This window comes from Microcaecilia unicolor, chromosome 8 (assembly GCF_901765095.1).
Source record: "Microcaecilia unicolor chromosome 8, aMicUni1.1, whole genome shotgun sequence".
Taxonomy (NCBI): domain Eukaryota; kingdom Metazoa; phylum Chordata; class Amphibia; order Gymnophiona; family Siphonopidae; genus Microcaecilia; species Microcaecilia unicolor.
In genome coordinates, this window is record NC_044038.1 from 90,393,548 (window position 1) to 90,411,795 (window position 18,248).

Below are 18,248 nucleotides of genomic sequence, written 5' to 3' on the forward strand. Positions count from 1 at the left end.
TCAGCCCTGGGCTCGTCCTCCACAACCACCGGGAAGGGGATGGCCGTAGACATCTCCCGGACAAAGGCCGCAAAAGACAGACTCTCAGGAGGAGAAAGCTGCCTTTCAGGGGAGGGAGTGGGATCAGAAGGCAGGCCATCAGACTCCTCGTCAGAGAAATATCTGATGTCCTCCTCCTCCTCCCACTAGGCCTCACCATCAGTATCAGACACAAGTTCACGAACCTGTGTCTGAAGCCGTGCCCGGCTCGACTCCGTGGAACCACGGCCATGGTGTGAGCGTCGAGAGGTAGACTCCCTCGCCCGCACCGGCGAAGCTCCCTCCGCCGACGTCGTCGGGGAGCCTTCCTGGGAGGCGACCGCAGTCGGTACCGCAAGCGGCACCGATGTCGGAGACCTCACCCCAGGCAAGGGGCCAGCCGGCGCCTCGCTCGACGGTACCGGTGGCGCAAGCACCCCCGGTACCGGAGGGGAAAGGCGCAACAGCTCTCCCAGGATCTCTGGGAGAACGGCCCGGAGACTCTCGTGCAGAGCGGCTGTGGAGAAAGACATGGAAGCCGATGCAGGTGTCGAAGTCAGAGTCTGTTCCGGGCGTGGAGGCTGTTCCGGGCTGTCCAAGGTGGAGCGCATCGACACCTCTTGAACAGAGGGTGAGCGGTCCTCCCGGTGCCGATGCCTACTGGGTGCCGACTCCCTCGGCGACCCAGAGCTCTCGGTACCAACGCGGGAAGGAGACCAGTGTCGATGCTTCTTTGACTTTTTCAAACGAAGCATGTCACCGGAGCTTCCCGGTACCGACGAGGAGGACGTAGAATCCAGCCATCGCTTCCTTGGGGCCGAGGCCGAAGAAGGTCGGTCTCAGAGGGGCTGTACCGCAGGAGCCCTCAGGGTAGGGGGAGACCCACCCGAAGGCTCACCGCCACCAGCAGGGGAATGGACAGCCCTCACCTGCACTCCAGTCGAAGCACCACCGTCCGACGACATCAGCACTAGTGGAGGTCCCGGTACCACCGACGCCGACGCAGCCTTCCGATGTCTCGGCCCCGACGATGCAGAGGGTTGATGCCTCGATGCAATCGATACAGTCGCGGCCGAGGGCGGAGGTCTTGACGCTGTCGACGTCGACGCACTCGATACTCCCGGTGCCAATGCCGACGAAGAGCCCGAGAACAAAATGTTCCACTGGGCTAATCTCGCTACCTGAGTCCTTTTCTGTAAAAGGGCGCAAAGACTACAGGCCTGCGGGCGGTGCCCAGCCCTCAGACACTGAAGACACGATACATGCCTGTCAGTGAGCGAGATTACCCGGGCGCACTGGGTGCACTTTTTGAAGCCGCTGGGAGACTTCGATGACATGGGCGGAAAAATCACGCCGGCGAAATCAAAACTCGTAATTGCGGTAAGGCACCAAAAAGAGGGGGAGAAAAAACTCGACCCGAGCCCTCAAAAGGGCCTACCCCAAAACGAAAGAAAACTTAACGGGGCCAAAAACTAGAAATACGGGAAAGGGAAAAGACCGAAAGGCCCTTTTCCGAAATCCCTTTTTTTTTTTTTTTAAAGCAAAAAGTCAAAAGACGCGCGAGGGTCAACTTAAGGGGTGCGAACGGCGCAAACACGACCGTACCGAGCGCGGACAAAAGAAGACTGACGAACACGAGCCGGTTCGGGCGGGAAGACGGCCGCGCATGCGCGGTGCGCATGGGCGCGTGAGGACTAGCAAAGGCCTTTGCTAGTGAAGTTTCCGATTGGAGGGGCTGCCGTGGACGTCACCCATCAGTGAGAACAAGCAGCCTGCTTGTCCTCGGAGAATAAAATATATAGCTAGTGTTGTACAAATAAAAATTATTGAAAATTTGGAAAAGGGGAAAGGGAAAATACTCAAAGATACCTAGGTTATAATAATAAAATTTATAAGGTACACAGTAATTAGTCAAAATTGATGATAGTATAAAACACAGGAGGAAGGGAGGAACTGTGAAAGAGAAAAGCATGACAAGACATCTTTTCTACACAGGTTTGGCCTACTAAAGTCAATTCTGCTTCCACTGTGCCATCAGTACACTTCAGTTCTGGTTTTAGGGCTCTTTTCATTGTAATGAGGTAAAAGCGCTGAGACCTACTAAAACCTCACCCCCAACTCCAGCTCGCCAATATCATGAGACTTCAGTCCAACCTTAGGGTTTTTGTTAAACTCCTGTTCAATGTATTCCCCTGTTTGTAGTCTTGCTAATTCTTAAAGTCTGTGTTGTGACATTTTGATGCAATCCTGATTTTCTAACTTCTATCACGAACCACTCTGTTAAAGCCCTATGACACGGACCACAACATGTTGGAAAATCATTATCAGACCAAAACCGCATGTTAATGTACCACTCAGATTCGCAACATTGCTTCAGGGATCCCACTGCCTATTGCTTCAGCAGCAGCCTAATGTCTTCTCTCTCTCCATCCTGACAGACGATCCCCCGTGGACTGCACTGTATCACGGAGGAGTAAAGCAGTGAACATTACAGAAGTACCTCATGGGGCATACCAGCCTAGCTACACAGAGCCCCGGACTACACCCCCTATAAACTCCTCCCAAGTCAGCAGCAGCGAGGAGAAGAAAGTGATTGTGCCAGCAGGTTGGTGCCTATGTCCTGACATGTGGGTGGCAGCATTCCTCAAATGTCCATTTCTTTTTGTGGGTGAACAACTGCAAAAGCAATATTCAATGAGCCATAGATGATCCTTGATGTCACCTTGTTATTAAAAAGAATTGGCTATATCATATACACAGTATTGAGTTTGGTACAGTTATGCCAACGGGTAAGCATAATGACTCAGGACCAGATGCACAAAGCTTACCTTGCTATTAATGTTTGCTTTAGACTGGCTTTAGCCAGTCTAAAGCAAACGTTTATGTAGCTAGGAATGCACAAAGGGGTTTTCCGTGGCTCTAATGTGTGCTGTTAGCAGCCACCAAGAACCCCATGCAAATGTATTACAATAAGCTCATTAGTATTCTAATGAGCTCATTTGTAATCTAATGTGTATTGCACGGGATGCATAGCTCCAGAGCAGCCCTAATTTAATGAGCAAATTTAATGGCTGCTCTGGAACTGTCGGAGAGGAGAGAAGCACAAGCAGGAAGCTATAAAGGCTGCCTGCTTGTGCTTCCTACCTCTCACTTCCCAGCACCATAAGCCTTAGCTGTAACTATCCAGGGATTTTATCCCCCCCCCCCCCCCCCCAATTTACTTAACCAAGTCATCACAGCAACTGGGAGTCATGTACTATGCCCCTAGATCTGGCCAGTAGATGTCAATGCTGGGCAATGACAGAGACAGACCCCCCACCAACAGTTTGAGTACACTACCTCTATAGTAGGGGTTCTAAACTTTATGTGCCATGGAACCTTTTGAGAGTCTAATGAAAGCTACAGTTTCCTTCTCAGAAAAATATATTTAAATGCATAAAATAAACTAAATATAGATTGTACTATAAAGAAAACCAATTATGCTCAGATATAGTTATCAAAATGTTATTCATAACAATTTAACTGGCCAGAAAGGGCCACTGACCAGTTAAAATGCTTGTTTGGAGCTATCTGCTAATTTTCAGCAGTACTTAACCGGTTATCGCTGCTGAAAATGAGTGGTTAGCACTGGCTATTTGGGGGTGTTCTGGGGGCAGAGTGAGCAGTTGGTCAGTTAAATGCCGATATTTAGCACTTAACCATCCAGGGTAACCGCATAAATGGGACCGCATAAAACACAGTCCTAACTTTTTGCGGCAACTCATGGCTGGTTAAGTTCTGGATATCAACTTAACTAGCATTGTGGTAGCCGGCACCATATAAACCAGATACTCAATGCTGAAGCCCGTCTATGGCCTGGCATTGAATATTCGGTAATAATACTAACAGTGGTCAGCAAAACGTTCACCACTATCAATTACATACTTTGAGAGAAAAAGGTACTTTACACAATCAGATGTATTCTGATTTTACTTTTTTAGGTATAATAATTTTAGTTAGTGAGATTTATTGAAGTTAACAAACTTTTTTGGAGTCTAGAGGCCATAGCTTATTTTGTTGCCTACATTCATTATTGAATGAAAAATTAGATTTCATTTAGAGGTTAGTGAAAATAAAGTTGTATATTTTTTCCTGTTCAACTTCACTGATCTCCTGAAATCTATTCATAGACACCTTGGAGGTCTGTAGACCCCAGGCTAAGAACCCCCGCACTACAGTATCTCCAACAAAGGCAGGCTCAAGGAACAGAAGACCCCCACCCAGGATAGAATCGAATTGAGGTCCTTTGCATGGCTCTAGAGTTACTGTACCTATCGGTGGTTATTAATCACAGACATGTTTTGATAAACTTGGTAATCCTTTTACAAGCATGGAAGTTAATAACATTCGTAATACATGCAGGAAATAATATCCATTAACAATGACCACATTGTTAAGCTTTGAGCAAGAAGTCTTGAATATGGTTATAAATGGTTTCATGATCCATAGCTATCTAGAGAAAGGTCCAGTGCTGTATTTTCCAAATTCCCATCTCCATCTACATCCTGTTTCTGTTACTGGTACCACTATACATTTTGGGAGTATTTTGGAGGAGAGAGATGGAAAATCAATTGCAATAAAGCACCAACGGCATCTGCAACCATTTGGGTAAGTAGTGGAAGGTGAAGATGCATTGAGATTCTCCTGCACTTCACAGGCCCACCCTCAATCTAAGCTGTTACCGTAAAATTCTTATCCTCATACATATCAAAGAGTCAGTCAGGTGCTGCTTTCTCAACATACTTCTTTAGCAACTGCTAACAAACAGCTGTCAACAGATATTTTGTAAGCATTTTGTGCTGATGCCAGCTGTTTTACCAGCATGTTGCAAGAGCTTCTCTTGACTGAGTCACTATGAAATCCCCAGTACAGAAAACACTTAACCACATCTAGTGCAAACCCCATCTCGGGGGAGAGTAGAGTATTGAGATATTAACCTAGGTAAGTGTCCCCTCTAATTCTCTAATGAGTGTGACCTCCAACTCAAGAGTGACACAGAAGTGGTGAAGCAGCATGCACCTTGACTCCTATGGCTTCTAATGCCCTAGAAAGTATTAACCCCACTATGTGGCCTTTAAGCCCTGGGGAAAACTCACTGCCCTCTATGACAGAACGAGAATTATTATTACCTTTAGCTCAGCAGAGGGCTGAGAAAGAGGGAGGTCTTCGTGTTTAAACAGTTGTATGCTACCTTCAATGTGCTCCACCAATAAGCATCAACCCTACTTTGGTTGGGCCATTAGTTTGATGATGGAGGGGATATATGCTTTCTACAGAGGTGGCAGAAGGAATGGTCCCTCTTGCTGGGGGTTAATTTAAATTGTCTACAGACAGCTTTGCAGGAAATATAGTTCCAAAACCGAGTTAACTCAAGGTGCTGGCGTAGGACATTCTCTTATGTGTATCTGTACAGTAGCAGTAAAAGGAGATTCCAAAAATATCTGAAATACTGTAGTTTAGATTTAGCTGGGTAGCTGATTAATCGCAAGTGCATAGATTCAGCTATCTGTAATTCTATAACTGAGCATCTCCAATTAGGCGTCCTGAGGGTGGACAGTGGGAGCCTTTCCTATGACGGAATCCTGACACCTAGGTCCCATTATTGTAACCTTATATTGGCGGCCCAACATTTAGATACCCGCAATTACACAAACCATAGAACTGGCATAAGTCCGAATGCCAAAATATGTCAGAGATGTGCACAACTTACAGTATTCTGTAAGGTTCAGGCAAAAATGGAAGTCCTGCCTATGCCCATCCATGCTCCATCCTTGCAAATAAGCACTATGCAAGAAAGTCGCATATTTACAGAATAATGTTTAGGCAACATACTGGCATATACATATGTAAGTGTGCACTTATGCTCATATATGCTACTATTCTAAATATTTATATGCACAGTGAGTGTACCAATGATAGCACCTAGTTTACAGAATTACACTTATGTTGTCCAAACTGACCAAATACATTTCAACCATCTTTCCCCAGATCCCGGTGTGTGGACACAAGACCATGTCCGGCAGTGGGTGGAGTGGGCAGTCAAGGAGTACGGCCTTTCTGATGTGGACACAATGTTATTCCAAAGCATGGATGGAAAGGACCTTTGCAAAATGAGCAAAGAAGATTTCATGAGACTCACATCTCCTTACAACGCTGACATCCTGCTGTCACATCTCAGTTACCTCAGGCAGAGTATGAACTCCACCCCCTTCTCTCTCTTCCTCATATCTCATCTCCCTTTATAGATTCTTTGCAAGATATGAAGTCTTATATATTGCCAACAAAATGAATAAGCTGAACTTTCTAGGCCTTATCAGTCTCTTCTTTAGATATTTGTAGTGTGAGTGATGAGCTTGTGCATTCCAGTTTTCGCCAGGACTGATCTGATACTGAAACCTAGGAGTGCACATGAGAAAAGTTTTCATTTCATTTTCTTTTTCATTTCATTCAGTATTTTCTTCATTGCTATTGTTTTATTTCTGCATTTTAGATCAGGCTAAATTGTTTTAGAAGTGCTAAAATGCAGACATTAAAAGAAATGTTTCCAGATATAATTTTGGATGAGAAATGACAGTAAACAAGTGTCTTTGTGATTGCCCTGCAACTTAAAAATGACGGCACAGCTCCAGCGTTGGATTGACATGTTATGTACCCATTGGACGGTTCCTTCCTGCCCCCAAATGCTGCTGCCCCAATCCTCCTCTCAGTGTTCCCTGGCCTCCATGTCTCTGCGCCTTGTGTCTTCTAGCAGTAAGTTGGAAAAAAGATTCAGCATTAGTCTTGCATGCCTTTGCATTCTGACAAACCTGTAGCCCCACTTCTCACCAGCGGCACCTCTAGATACAGACTGCAACAGGGGGACAAGCTAGGTATACAGGGGGTAAATCAAACTAATATTTTTTTCCTTCACATTGTGTACACCCCATGGCACAGACATGCCAAGTCACATATTTTAGGCATGTGACACATGCATTTGGTCCCAACATAAGCTCACGTGCTGAAGGGCTCTCCTCTCACACATTCTCTCTCTCTCTCTCACATACTCCCTTCCTTTTCCCCTTCCCAAGGGTCTAGCATTTCTCCCTCCTTCCCTTCCTCTGTGGGTGCAGCGTCTCTTCCCCTCTCTTCCCCCATCCAATCTCTCTCTTTCTCACCCCTTCCCCTCCCCCCTGTGACTGGTATCTCTTCTTCTCCCTCCCTCCCTTCCTTCCTTTGCCCCCAATAGTCCCCCAAACTTTTGTCCGGTGAACAGTGGTATCAGTGATTAACATAGGCTGTCTCTGGCTGGCTTAGGAACCTTCCCTCTGCCACATCCCTCCTCCTCTAATATAACTTCCTGTTTCCACATGGGTGGTTTGTGGCAGAGGGAAGGCTCTGGGGCTGACCAGAGGCAGCTTGTCCTAATCGCTTCCACTGCCAGCAACCAGACACAAGTTTAGAGGACCACAGGGAGGGAAGGAGGAAGAGATGCCAGACCTAAGGAAGTGGTGGGGGGAGAGAGAGACCAAGGGATAAAAAGAGAGGGGGAGAGATGCTGGTATCAGGGTGGGGTGTGTGGGAGGAAGAGAGGAGAGAGGAGAGAAGCTGGACACATGAATGGATATGGACACAGAGTTTAACATTGTACAGTGCAGGTTAGTGCAATTCCCCAGAGATGCTGGACATAGAGGAAGCATAGGGACAGGGGCAGTGGTGGATGGGAAGGGGATAGGGACTCAGAGGGGCAATGCTGGGCATGGAGGGAGGATAGGACATAGAGGGGTAATTCTGGAAAAGAGGGGATAGGGAAGCAGAGGGGAGATGCTGAACATAGGAGAGGATAGAGACAGGGACACGGAGGGAGGATGATGGAAGGGACACAAAGGAAAGATGGATGGTGGACATAGAGAGAGAAGAAATGTTAAATGGACAGGAGACCATAGAAAGAGAGTTAGGAAAATAACAGAGAAAAACAAGAGATATAGGGACTAAAACAAATGGAAAGATAAAATGCTCAGACAACAAAGGTAGAAAAAAATATTATATTTTGAATGATTAATTAGATTATCAGCTTTTGGAAATGCACATCTCTGATATCTTGTATTTCAGTTTCTGTTTTTCTAATATTGCTGTACATGCAGTGTCTGACTTCTTGAGGTATTCAGTTCAGTTTTTGCCTCCATATGTCTATTACTGATCTCATATTTGCTGAGGACATGTGACCAAGGTGTAGTATTCTACATAGTTTCTGTGTAGATATCTGTAGCAGTCCTGTTTTCTCACTAGGTGGTGTTTTAGGGCCCAGTGTAATATGTACAGTGCTGCCTTTCACGGGTAAGGTTGTTGCTCTTTGAGTTCTGGGAGTCCTGTTATGTATGGTAAGGTTCTGAGTGTGTTTTTGTAGAATTTTTGCTGTGTTTTGCAGTAAAGAGATTATGTGTTACCATTATGTTTAGGGTCCTGTTTACTAAGGTGCACTAGCGTTTTTAGTGCACATTAAAAATTAGCATGAGCTAACGCTAGAGACACCCATAGGAATTTTTAGCGCACGCTAAAAATGATAGTGCGCCTACAGTGTGGCTTAGTAAGCAGGGCCCTTAATTTATTGTAATATCAGACAGGGTTCCAGGACATTTGTAGGACCTGAAATGTGTTGATTTCTCTTTATAGCAGACTTACATCTGATCAGGTTTAAATTATAGGACACTACTTCTCGAGGGGGTCATTAAATACAACTGAATTGTTTCCATAGATGTGTATGTGGTTTAGTGTTAGTGTTTGAAATAATTGAGTTTAAAATATGTAAAGTGTACTCAAGATGCAGAAATCCATTTCTAGGTGTACGAGAATGGTATGGGATTTGCTTTTCAAGACGTATGAGGAGAGACTTGCTGACCTGAACATGTATACCCTGTAGGAAAGGAGAAACAGGGGTGATATGATACAGACGTTCAAGTATTTGAAAGGTATTAATCCGCAAACGAACCTTTTCCAGAGATGGGAAGGTGGTAGAACTAGAGGACATGAAATGAGATTGAAGGGGGGCAGACTCAAGAAAAATGTCAGGAAGTATTTTTTCACGGAGAGAGTGGTGGATGCTTGGAATGCCCTCCCGCGGGAGGTGGTGGAGATGAAAACGGTAACGGAATTCAAACATGCGTGGGATAAACATAAAGGAATCCTGTTCGGAAAGAAGGGATCCTCAGGAGCTTAGTGGAGATTGGATGGCAGAGGCGGGGCTGGTGGTTGGGAGGCGGGGTTAGTGCTGGGCAGACTTATACGGTCTGTGCCCTGAAAATGACAGATACAAATCAAGGGGCTGGTGGTTGGGAGGCGGGGCTAGTGCTGGGCAGACTTATATGGTCTGTGCCATGAAAAAGACAGATACAAATCAAGGTGTAAGGTATACACAAAAAGTAGCACATATGAGTTATCTGGTTGGGCAGACTGGATGGACCGTGCAGGTCTTTTTCTGCCGTCATCTACTATGTTACTATGTGAAGGCATTACCTATCAATATGAGAAACCACCATTTCAATTTTATACCCCAAATGCACTGCAAGAAAAACCTCACTGATTGACCATCAATCTCATTCACTGGAGTGGTAAACCTCACTCTTTGGGAAGGATCACCCTTGCAGTCTCTGACAGTATGCTCTCCAAACCCCTTTAAAGACATTACAAGAAAAATCCTAAGGGCCTCCTATGCCTAAAAACATAAGAACATAAGTATTGCTATACTGGGACAGACTGAAGATCCATCAAGCCCAGTATCCTGTTTCCAACAGTGGCCAATCCAAGTCACAAGTACCTGGCAAGATTCCCAAAGAGTAAAACAGATTTTATAGTGCTTATCCCAGGAATAAACAATGGATTTTCCTAAGTCCATCGAAACAATGGCTTAGGGAATGTTCTAATCTCCTTTTCATTAGGGGATTTTCTTACAGGAACTTCTCCAAACCTTTTTAAACTTTGCTAAGCTGACTGCAATAAAGAAACCTCTGGCCAATTTGAACTAACCAGTAAAACTACAGTTACAATTATTCAGTAGCATCATTCAACCAATTCTTCTGTATGGGAGTGAAGTCTATATATCAACCAAGGCAGTCCTTACCCTAAGAAATCACTAAGCAACTGTACGTTTCTTTTTGTCGTTTGGCTGATACACGCAATAAATATTTTTCTATTGCAGGGGCAACTTTATGGAACCATTTACTAGGTTATTGTGTTCTGATAGATTACAATTTTTTCTTGAAACATTTCGGGGATGATTGATCTCAGATTAGACATGGATTCTTCTCCCTGGCTTGCACTGCAATGTTTTGATATTTTTTAAAGTTCTGTTTTATATTTTTGTGTTGCTCTGTTTTATTGATGTTATGTATGTTTTTACAGTAACCCACTTTGGATTAAAAGTGGGAAATAAATACAATAACAAGTAAATACACACCACATATCCACAGGTTCAAAGCAGAGCTAGGATGTCAGCCTTTACAAATTAACAGGCAAAAAAATTTACTCAGATTCCAGTGTAATCTCAGAAAAGACAAAACAAATTCCCTCCACTGCCAGATGCTTTGAGGGAAATTAGGTAACAGGGTGCCTAACTTGAGCCTCAGGCAAGCATATAAATTGCAGCAATTTTCTATGAAAAACTATACAGGGGGCACATCTATAAAGTGACGCCAAAATATAGGTGTGACAAAGAAGCACATTTAGCACCAATTCTATAAAGGTGTTAAGATGCCTCTAACCCATTATAGAATAGTAACACAAACGTAGGCGTGACAGCTTACATCAGGTCAATGGCAATCATAAGCTGATGTGTCTAAGTGCACCTTGCAATGCAAGCATCGGATACAGTTCCATATGGTGTGCACATTGATAGGCAGAATGCCTGTGACATGCCCATGCTCCACCCACTGGTGCAGCTTTTATATGCCATGCAACCAAAATGCCAATTTCATAGCATTGTGCCTAGCACATAACCCCCCTAGTTCTATAAAAGATGCTAAAAATTGCACACACAATGTAATTGAATAACAAGCTAATTAGTGTTGATAATTGGCTTATTAACAAGCAATTGTTGCCACTAATTAGATTTAATTAGCATATACATGTGTAAATTTAGGCACAGGATCCACGCCTAAATTTTACACACAAGTTCAAAAAGGGGGCACAGAAATGGGAGGGTCATGGGTGGAATGGGGTTATTCCTAAAATTAAAGCATATGATTATAGAATAAGGGAGAAACACAACTAATTTAGACACAAAGATTTGCACCATATTTCAGTTGGTGCAAATGGCAGCAATTAAAGTTAAGTGTGATTCCTAGGCATAAATGCTATTCTATAAACTGCACCTAACTTTAAGTGTGGCTTATAGAATAGAGCTTTTTTCTGTGCCACATATAGAATTCACCCCAATGTATGTAAATGTCAGTTAGTGACATCAGTCACTTGCATAAGTGTACCTATTCTACAAATTAGCATACACAATTTCTCCCTAATTCTATAAACTTGAGCCCCCCAACTGTACACTTTGTGAGCCTTTTACTAAGCTGCAGTAAAAGGGGCCCTGTGCTAGTGGCAGGGGCCATTTTTGCCACATGCTGAGACCCTTTTTACCGCAGTGGGTGAAAAAACTGAAAAAAAGCATGGCCATGTGGTAAGATTGCTCTTACTGCATGGCCATAGGGGGGAGCACTTACCACCACCCACTGAGGTGGCGGTAAAGACTCCTGTGCTAACCCAGCGGTAACTAGGTAGCAGGCGGCGCTGTCCAATTACTGCTGGGTACCCCCCTCCCCCCGCGGAAATATTTTTTGAATATTTCCACTAACGCCAGAAATGCCATGTTCTGGGGGGGCCCACTTTGGGCTGGCAGTAGCTCCAGATTGGCGCACAGTAAGCCTGCGGTGGACTTACTCCCACTTAGTAAAAGAACCTCTTAGTGCATATAGCTAGGCACCCAATTTATAGAATAAGGTCAGTTGCATGCACAACTTAAATTAATAATTGGATGTTAATTGGAGTTAAAAGTCAATTCGTGGCTTAAATTGATGTTAATTAGCACTGACTGGTAGTTGCAAATGTAACTGATAGTTGTTATTCTGGAAGCTCTGTGCTCATTTTCTGTCATGCACAACTTCTAGGGGTGTGTGGCTGTGTGAGGGGCATAGGCTGGTCAGGAGCATGACTAGCAGTTATGCATTCATGTTATAGAATACTAGGGGTTACGTGCCTAATTGCCTACAGCTAGGCAGGAACACTTAAACCAGCCTTTGACATGGTGCAACTGCTCATACCTAAAGTTAGGTGCGAAACTGCAAATTATTCTATAAAGGCAGTTCCAGCACATCACCCCAGCACCTTTTATAAAAATGCCTTTCACATGCATAATTTCCATTTTGAAATTTGCCCCACAGAAAGTATACGTACACATATGTACACACGTTTCTCAGTTTCTTTTACATGCATGTTGATAAATTCTAAGCCCCTCCACCAGGAACACCTCCACTCTGTTCAAGTGAAATGTGCATGCAAACTGGATGTACCTAATTTTATGTACATAGACCAGACAATTTTATACAAGGCTATTTCTGTAAAAATGTTTTTTTTTTTTAATTACCCTCTTTGTGAAGTAACACAAAACTATGCAGAAAAAAAAAAGATACTGAGAACCTAGGAAGCAAACCTGACATACCATAGCATAGCTCATTCAAGGCAGAGAGCCATAACTTTACCTATGAAAAGGCAGCACTACAAATATTACGCCAGGTCATAGAACACCGATATACATCTTACTGGAAAATAGACCCAACTAGATCCCTATACAAAATCTAAAAAACAGCTCTCATTTTATGCAGTCTAAAGACTACAAATTAGAAACATATACAGAAAAGCTGAATGGAAACCCTGAGAAGCCAGACTCTGCATGTAGTCCATCAATGTAAAATAAAAACATAAATGCATTTCTGCCTATACTGTGTAAAGTATAATGATATAAGATGCCCATATTCTCAAAGATGATATATATCAATCACTATAAGTCAAACATCAGTTTTTTTTACCTTTGTTGTCTGGCCATATTTTTTCTGATCGGATTGGTCCTAATCTCTCTTTTACACTTTCCTTTTTACAGTCCTCTAAGTCCTTTTCCAGAGTCCCTTCCCCATTTCTGTTTTCTCTTTCTCTTCCTCCTACCTCTGTCTCTGGTATAGATTTTTCCCTTGTATCTCTTCTTTCTCTATTTTTTTCCTTTGCCTTTTCATCCACTCAGATTTCATTATTTTGAATGGCAGCAAGCTCCACCTACTGGCTTCATTCCAGGGATGAACAATGGCTCTCCAAAGTTAAACTGGTTTATGGACTTTTCCTCTAGGAACTTTAACCTCTGGCAATAGATTCCACAAATTAATTAATTGTGTGCTACTTGAAAAAAATACTTTCTAAGATTTGTTTTAATTCTGCTGGTTGTTAGTTTCAGAGTCCTCTTTTTCTTTGAAAGGTTAAACAACCGTCCCCTTTTTAACTGCTCCATCCCATTCATGAGAGTTGCATTCATTTAATTTCATGTTTTAATTATGAAGTTTTATAGGCTATATAGCTGTTTATTAAAGCTTTTTTCACTCATTGCTTTAGATATTTAGTTACTGAGGGATCTCTCAGATTTTTATTGTCCTGAATCTAACTATGATCTTTGCACAGGCAGCCCAACCTTTACCTATCCTACGACACCAGCCATTGCCCAGCAGTCACCACCACCACCACCGCCATCACGGATCCAGGTGAAATCAGGTAAGAAAAATGCAATCAAGGAATATAGAGAAATAGCATGGGTGAGATCCAACTCATTCAAGACCATGTCCCTTTTAGCAGTGCTTTTCAACCCAGCCCCCAGGGCATACCCAGCCAGTTGGGTTTTCAGGATATCCACAATGAATATGCATGAGATAGACTGCAAACCAAAGAAGAAATGCATGCAAATCTATCTCATTCATATTCACTATGGATATCCTGAAAATCTGACTGGAAAGGTACGCCCTGAGGACTGGGTTGAGAAGCACTACATTATAGTACTGATATGAAGGAAGGTTGCAGCATGGATGGCAGTTGTCAGCTGGGAAGATAAGTCATGAAGGTATGAGTAGTGTTCTACTGCAGGATGGCCCCCTCAGAAACTAGGGAGAGTTTTACTCCCTGAAATGTACATTTCTGTACACAAGGTTTTAAAATTCTGCACATTTCTCAAAATAACACAATATAACTCTCTACGAGAAATAATTCACAGTCTGTGAAAGAGAACTGACTCTGGGACAGTTAAAACAAAACAAACAAAAAAAAAGAGATCCTCCAGAGCAGGCTAGAATCCCAGCCATAGATGCTGGCCTAGGGTTACTATACGTCCAAATTCCCCCAGACATGTCCTCTTTTTCAGGGAACTGTTGGGGGTCCGGGCAGTTTTTACCAGCCTGCCCATTTGTCCGGGTTTCTGAGACAGGCTGGCTGGCGGGTGAGATGACAGACGGGTGGGCTGGTGGGCAGACCTTCTATCTCCCTCACCTGAACCTACCATAATGTGCACTGGTGGTCTAGTGGCCGGCTGCTGCTGCTTCTTTAGAATGACTGTTGAGACTTTAAGCGGCAGCCTCGTGAGACTTCCACAGAAGTCTTGCGAGGCACCTCTTGAAATCTCAGCAGTCATTTTAAAGAAGCAGTGGCAATGGGCAGAAAAGAGTGGGGTACTTTCCTGCCCCAAAGAGGTCCCTAGACCATCAGGGCTATAAGGTAGACCAGGAGAGGGGAGGGGAGGGAGCTTGATATGTTGCACATGGATGGGATGGGAGGGAGAGAAGGGGACAAACTAGACATGGCTAGGAGGGGGAGGGGGTTCATATGCTGCATATGGATGGGAGGGAGACAAGGGGACAAGCTGCTCATGGATGGGAGGGAGAGAAGTTTTCTGTATGTGGATGGAAGGGAAGGGAGAGGAGAGGGGTACATGGAATCTGGCTTTCTTGGTGGGTCAAGGTTACTGTGCTCAGGATGCGGTGTGGGGCTGGGGGTGGGACTGGGAAAGGCTAGGGGCAGGGCAACATTTTATTTTTTGTGTCCTTTTTTTTTTGTCTACGCAAATATGGTAACCTTATGCTGGCCAGCATTTCCTCATGAAAGCTTGGAACAATCACCAGCAGTTGCAGAATTTCACAGCAGCATGTGTAAAAGCACAGGGAGGCACTTAAGAGTGGTAGAAGTACCAGGTGCAGTGGGGGTAGTAATCAGGAAGACTAGCACCAGCCCGATTAGCTGTATGCCATTGAAGAGGCCAAGGATGCCACTTGTACTTTGGAGAGGGAGAGCGCACAGAAAGCAGCTGCATCCTTCCTTTTTCCTGCCTTTACAGGCTGATGTTCTACTGGCTGCCTTCTGCTCTCCTGCCAAATTATGCCTGGGTGGGAAATTCTGCATTGTGCAGAATTCCTCCAGGAGTACAAAATCAAAACCTAAAAGTGGAATTTGTCAAATAGCATTAGGACAAAGTATGTGTGCCCTTCTTTGTTGATACATGCTGCAGGTACAAAGTGCATGCGGTCACTTATACCTGCTCTATCTGCAGGTAGAATTTTGCTGGATAAGTAGGCACAGAGATCTGAAATTGTTATCCATGCACATACTTTTCTTCCTCCAGTCTAAGCATGCTCCCAGGAACACCTCCTTTCAGTGCAGCTAGAAGTTCATGCACCATTCTACAACAATCAAAACTTTAGTTGCATTTTTAGATGGCCAGCTTATATGTGTAAATTGAAAATTGACCTCCACAGGTTGCAGCTTTCATTTAAATGGGATCTCTCTCACTCCAAATTAAATTGTTACACCTACATGTCTTCTGAGTGAACTTATCCTGAAGAGAGCATTTGCAGCTGGTGCATCAACCATATGCAAACCTGTGCCGCAGCATGAACGGAGCCATGTTAACATGCTGTGCACCCGTGTGGGAACTGGTGGACGTGCAGATCTCACTGACCAGTTTGCAAGTGGGATATCAACTCAAACCAGCTGATGACACAAAATGACCTCCCACGGCAGAAGCTCTCTTCAGCATCAGTCAGAATGGAGCGTGCTTGGATAACAGAACACAGCACTGAGAAAAAGCTTGTGAACCCATTTATACTCAAAACTTGGTTGGATCTAAAATCCTCATAAAAGTAGACAAGGACAATGAAGTGCGTAGTCTTGCTGAATGGGGCAACAAAAGTTGAAACATAATCTAGGTGCTTTTGAGAAGAGATGCATTTTAAGAGTGGCTTTCAATGTTAAGAATGATAATTCTAATTTCATGTCAAGGGGGTATTATTCCACAGTGTGAGGGAAACCACAGAAAAGGAGGATGTTCTAGCAGAATGAGAACAAATTTGCTGAAAAGTGGGTACAATCAAAAGATTTTGCTGAGAGGCATATACGGCTCAGACACAGGAGTATGGAATAAGATGCCTAAATAAGAAAAGTGGTAAACCAGAATGCAGAATTTAAATTTAAATAAAATAAGAAATTTAAATGTAATCCATTGCTGAATGGGTAGCCAGTGTTTGTTGTAAAGAAAAGGCATAATTATCAAATTTCTTTTGCTCCATGCATCAATTTAACAGTGGTATTCTGAATAAATTGTAATCAATGTAGTTGATACATGACAAACCAAGAAAAATGTAGCTACAGTAATCAAGCCAAGAAATCACAAGTCTGGATGAGTAAGCGGAGGGAGACCTTATTAAAGAATGACCATGCAAGACAAATCTCTCTAAGAACAAAAAAAGATTTAGGAATTAAGGAGGAAAAATTGTCTTGTAAATGTCAGATGATTGTCTACCAGTAGACTGAGAATCTTTATTTCAAGCTTGAATGGGATTATTGTTCCATGAATTGATGGCCCAGGGGATAGCAAAGAAGAACCTGTTAAAGGGAAAAGCAATACAAAAGTATAGAGGGGTTCAACTTTAAGTCATTTAGGGGCCCTTTTACTAAGACACATAGAGGGGCATAATCGAACTGGGCGCCCATTTTTAAGGGCGGCCCGGTGAAGGGGCGGGGCATCCCGTATTATCGAAACAAGATGGGCGTCCATCTTTCGTTTCAATAATACGGTCGGGGATGGCCAAATCTCAACATTTAGGTCGACCTAAATGTTGAGATCGCCGACCTTAGAGATGGTCGACCTCGGTTTACACGGATAATGGAAACTGAGGACGGCCATCTCAAAAACGACCAAATCCAAGCCATTTGGTCGTGGGAGGAGCCAGCATTTGTAATGCACTGGTCCCCTCTCACATGCCAGGACACCAACCGGGCACCCTAGGGGGTACTGCAGTGGACTTCACAAATTGATCCCATGTGCATAACTTCCTTACCTTGGGTGCTGAGCCCCCCAACCCCCCCAAAAAAAACCCCACTACCCACAACTGTACAACACTACCATAGCCCTTAAAGGGTAATGGGGGGCACCTAGATGTGGGTACAGTGGGTTTGGAGTGGGTTTTGGAGGGCTCCCATTTACCACCACAAGTGTAACAGGTGGGGGATAGGCCTGGGTCCGCTTGCCTGAAGTGCACTGCAGTACCCACTGAAAACTGCTCCAGGGACCTGCATACTGCTGTGATGGAGCTGGGTATGACATTTGAGGCTGGCATAGAAGCTGGAAAAAAATGTATTTTAATTAGTTTTTTTGGGTGGGAGGGGGTTGGTGACCACTGGGGGAGTAAGGGGAGGTGATCCCCGATTCCCTCTGGTGGTCATCTGGCACCTTTTCGAGGCTTGGTCGTGAACAAAAAAGGATCAAGTAAAGTCGGCCAAATGCTCGTCAGGGACGCCCTTCTTTTTTCCATTATCGACCGAGGACGCCCGTGTGTTAACCATGCCCCCGTCCCGCCTTTGGACACTGCCGACATGCCCCCTTGAACTTTGGCCGTCCCTATGACGGAAAGCAGTTGAGGACAGCCAAAATCAGCTTTCGATTATTACAATTTGGCCGACCCTGAGAGAAGAACGCCCATCTCCCGATTTGTGTTGAAAGATGGGCGCCCTTCTCTTTCGAAAATGAGCTGGATAGGCGCCTATGCATGTACAATACATGTCAAATTAGAACTACCGCCCAGCTACCGCGTGCCCCTGGCGGTAATTCTAATTTCTAAGTGCATCCAATATGTGCGGCAGAAAAT

At 44.2% G+C, this 18,248-nt stretch overlaps 1 protein-coding gene across 3 annotated transcripts in view; it reads left to right on the forward strand.

Moving 5' to 3' along the window:
• The window catches only part of ETV2 (ETS variant transcription factor 2), a 196,759-nt gene that overhangs the window by 138,912 nt on the left and 39,599 nt on the right, over positions 1–18,248 (forward strand). For all 3 annotated transcript variants that reach the window (XM_030211833.1, XM_030211834.1, XM_030211835.1), the window contains exons 3-5: positions 2,457–2,623; positions 6,046–6,249; positions 13,747–13,836. In XM_030211833.1, coding sequence (XP_030067693.1) covers positions 2,457–2,623; positions 6,046–6,249; positions 13,747–13,836 — 461 coding nt within the window. The remainder of the gene's footprint in view (positions 1–2,456; positions 2,624–6,045; positions 6,250–13,746; positions 13,837–18,248) is intronic.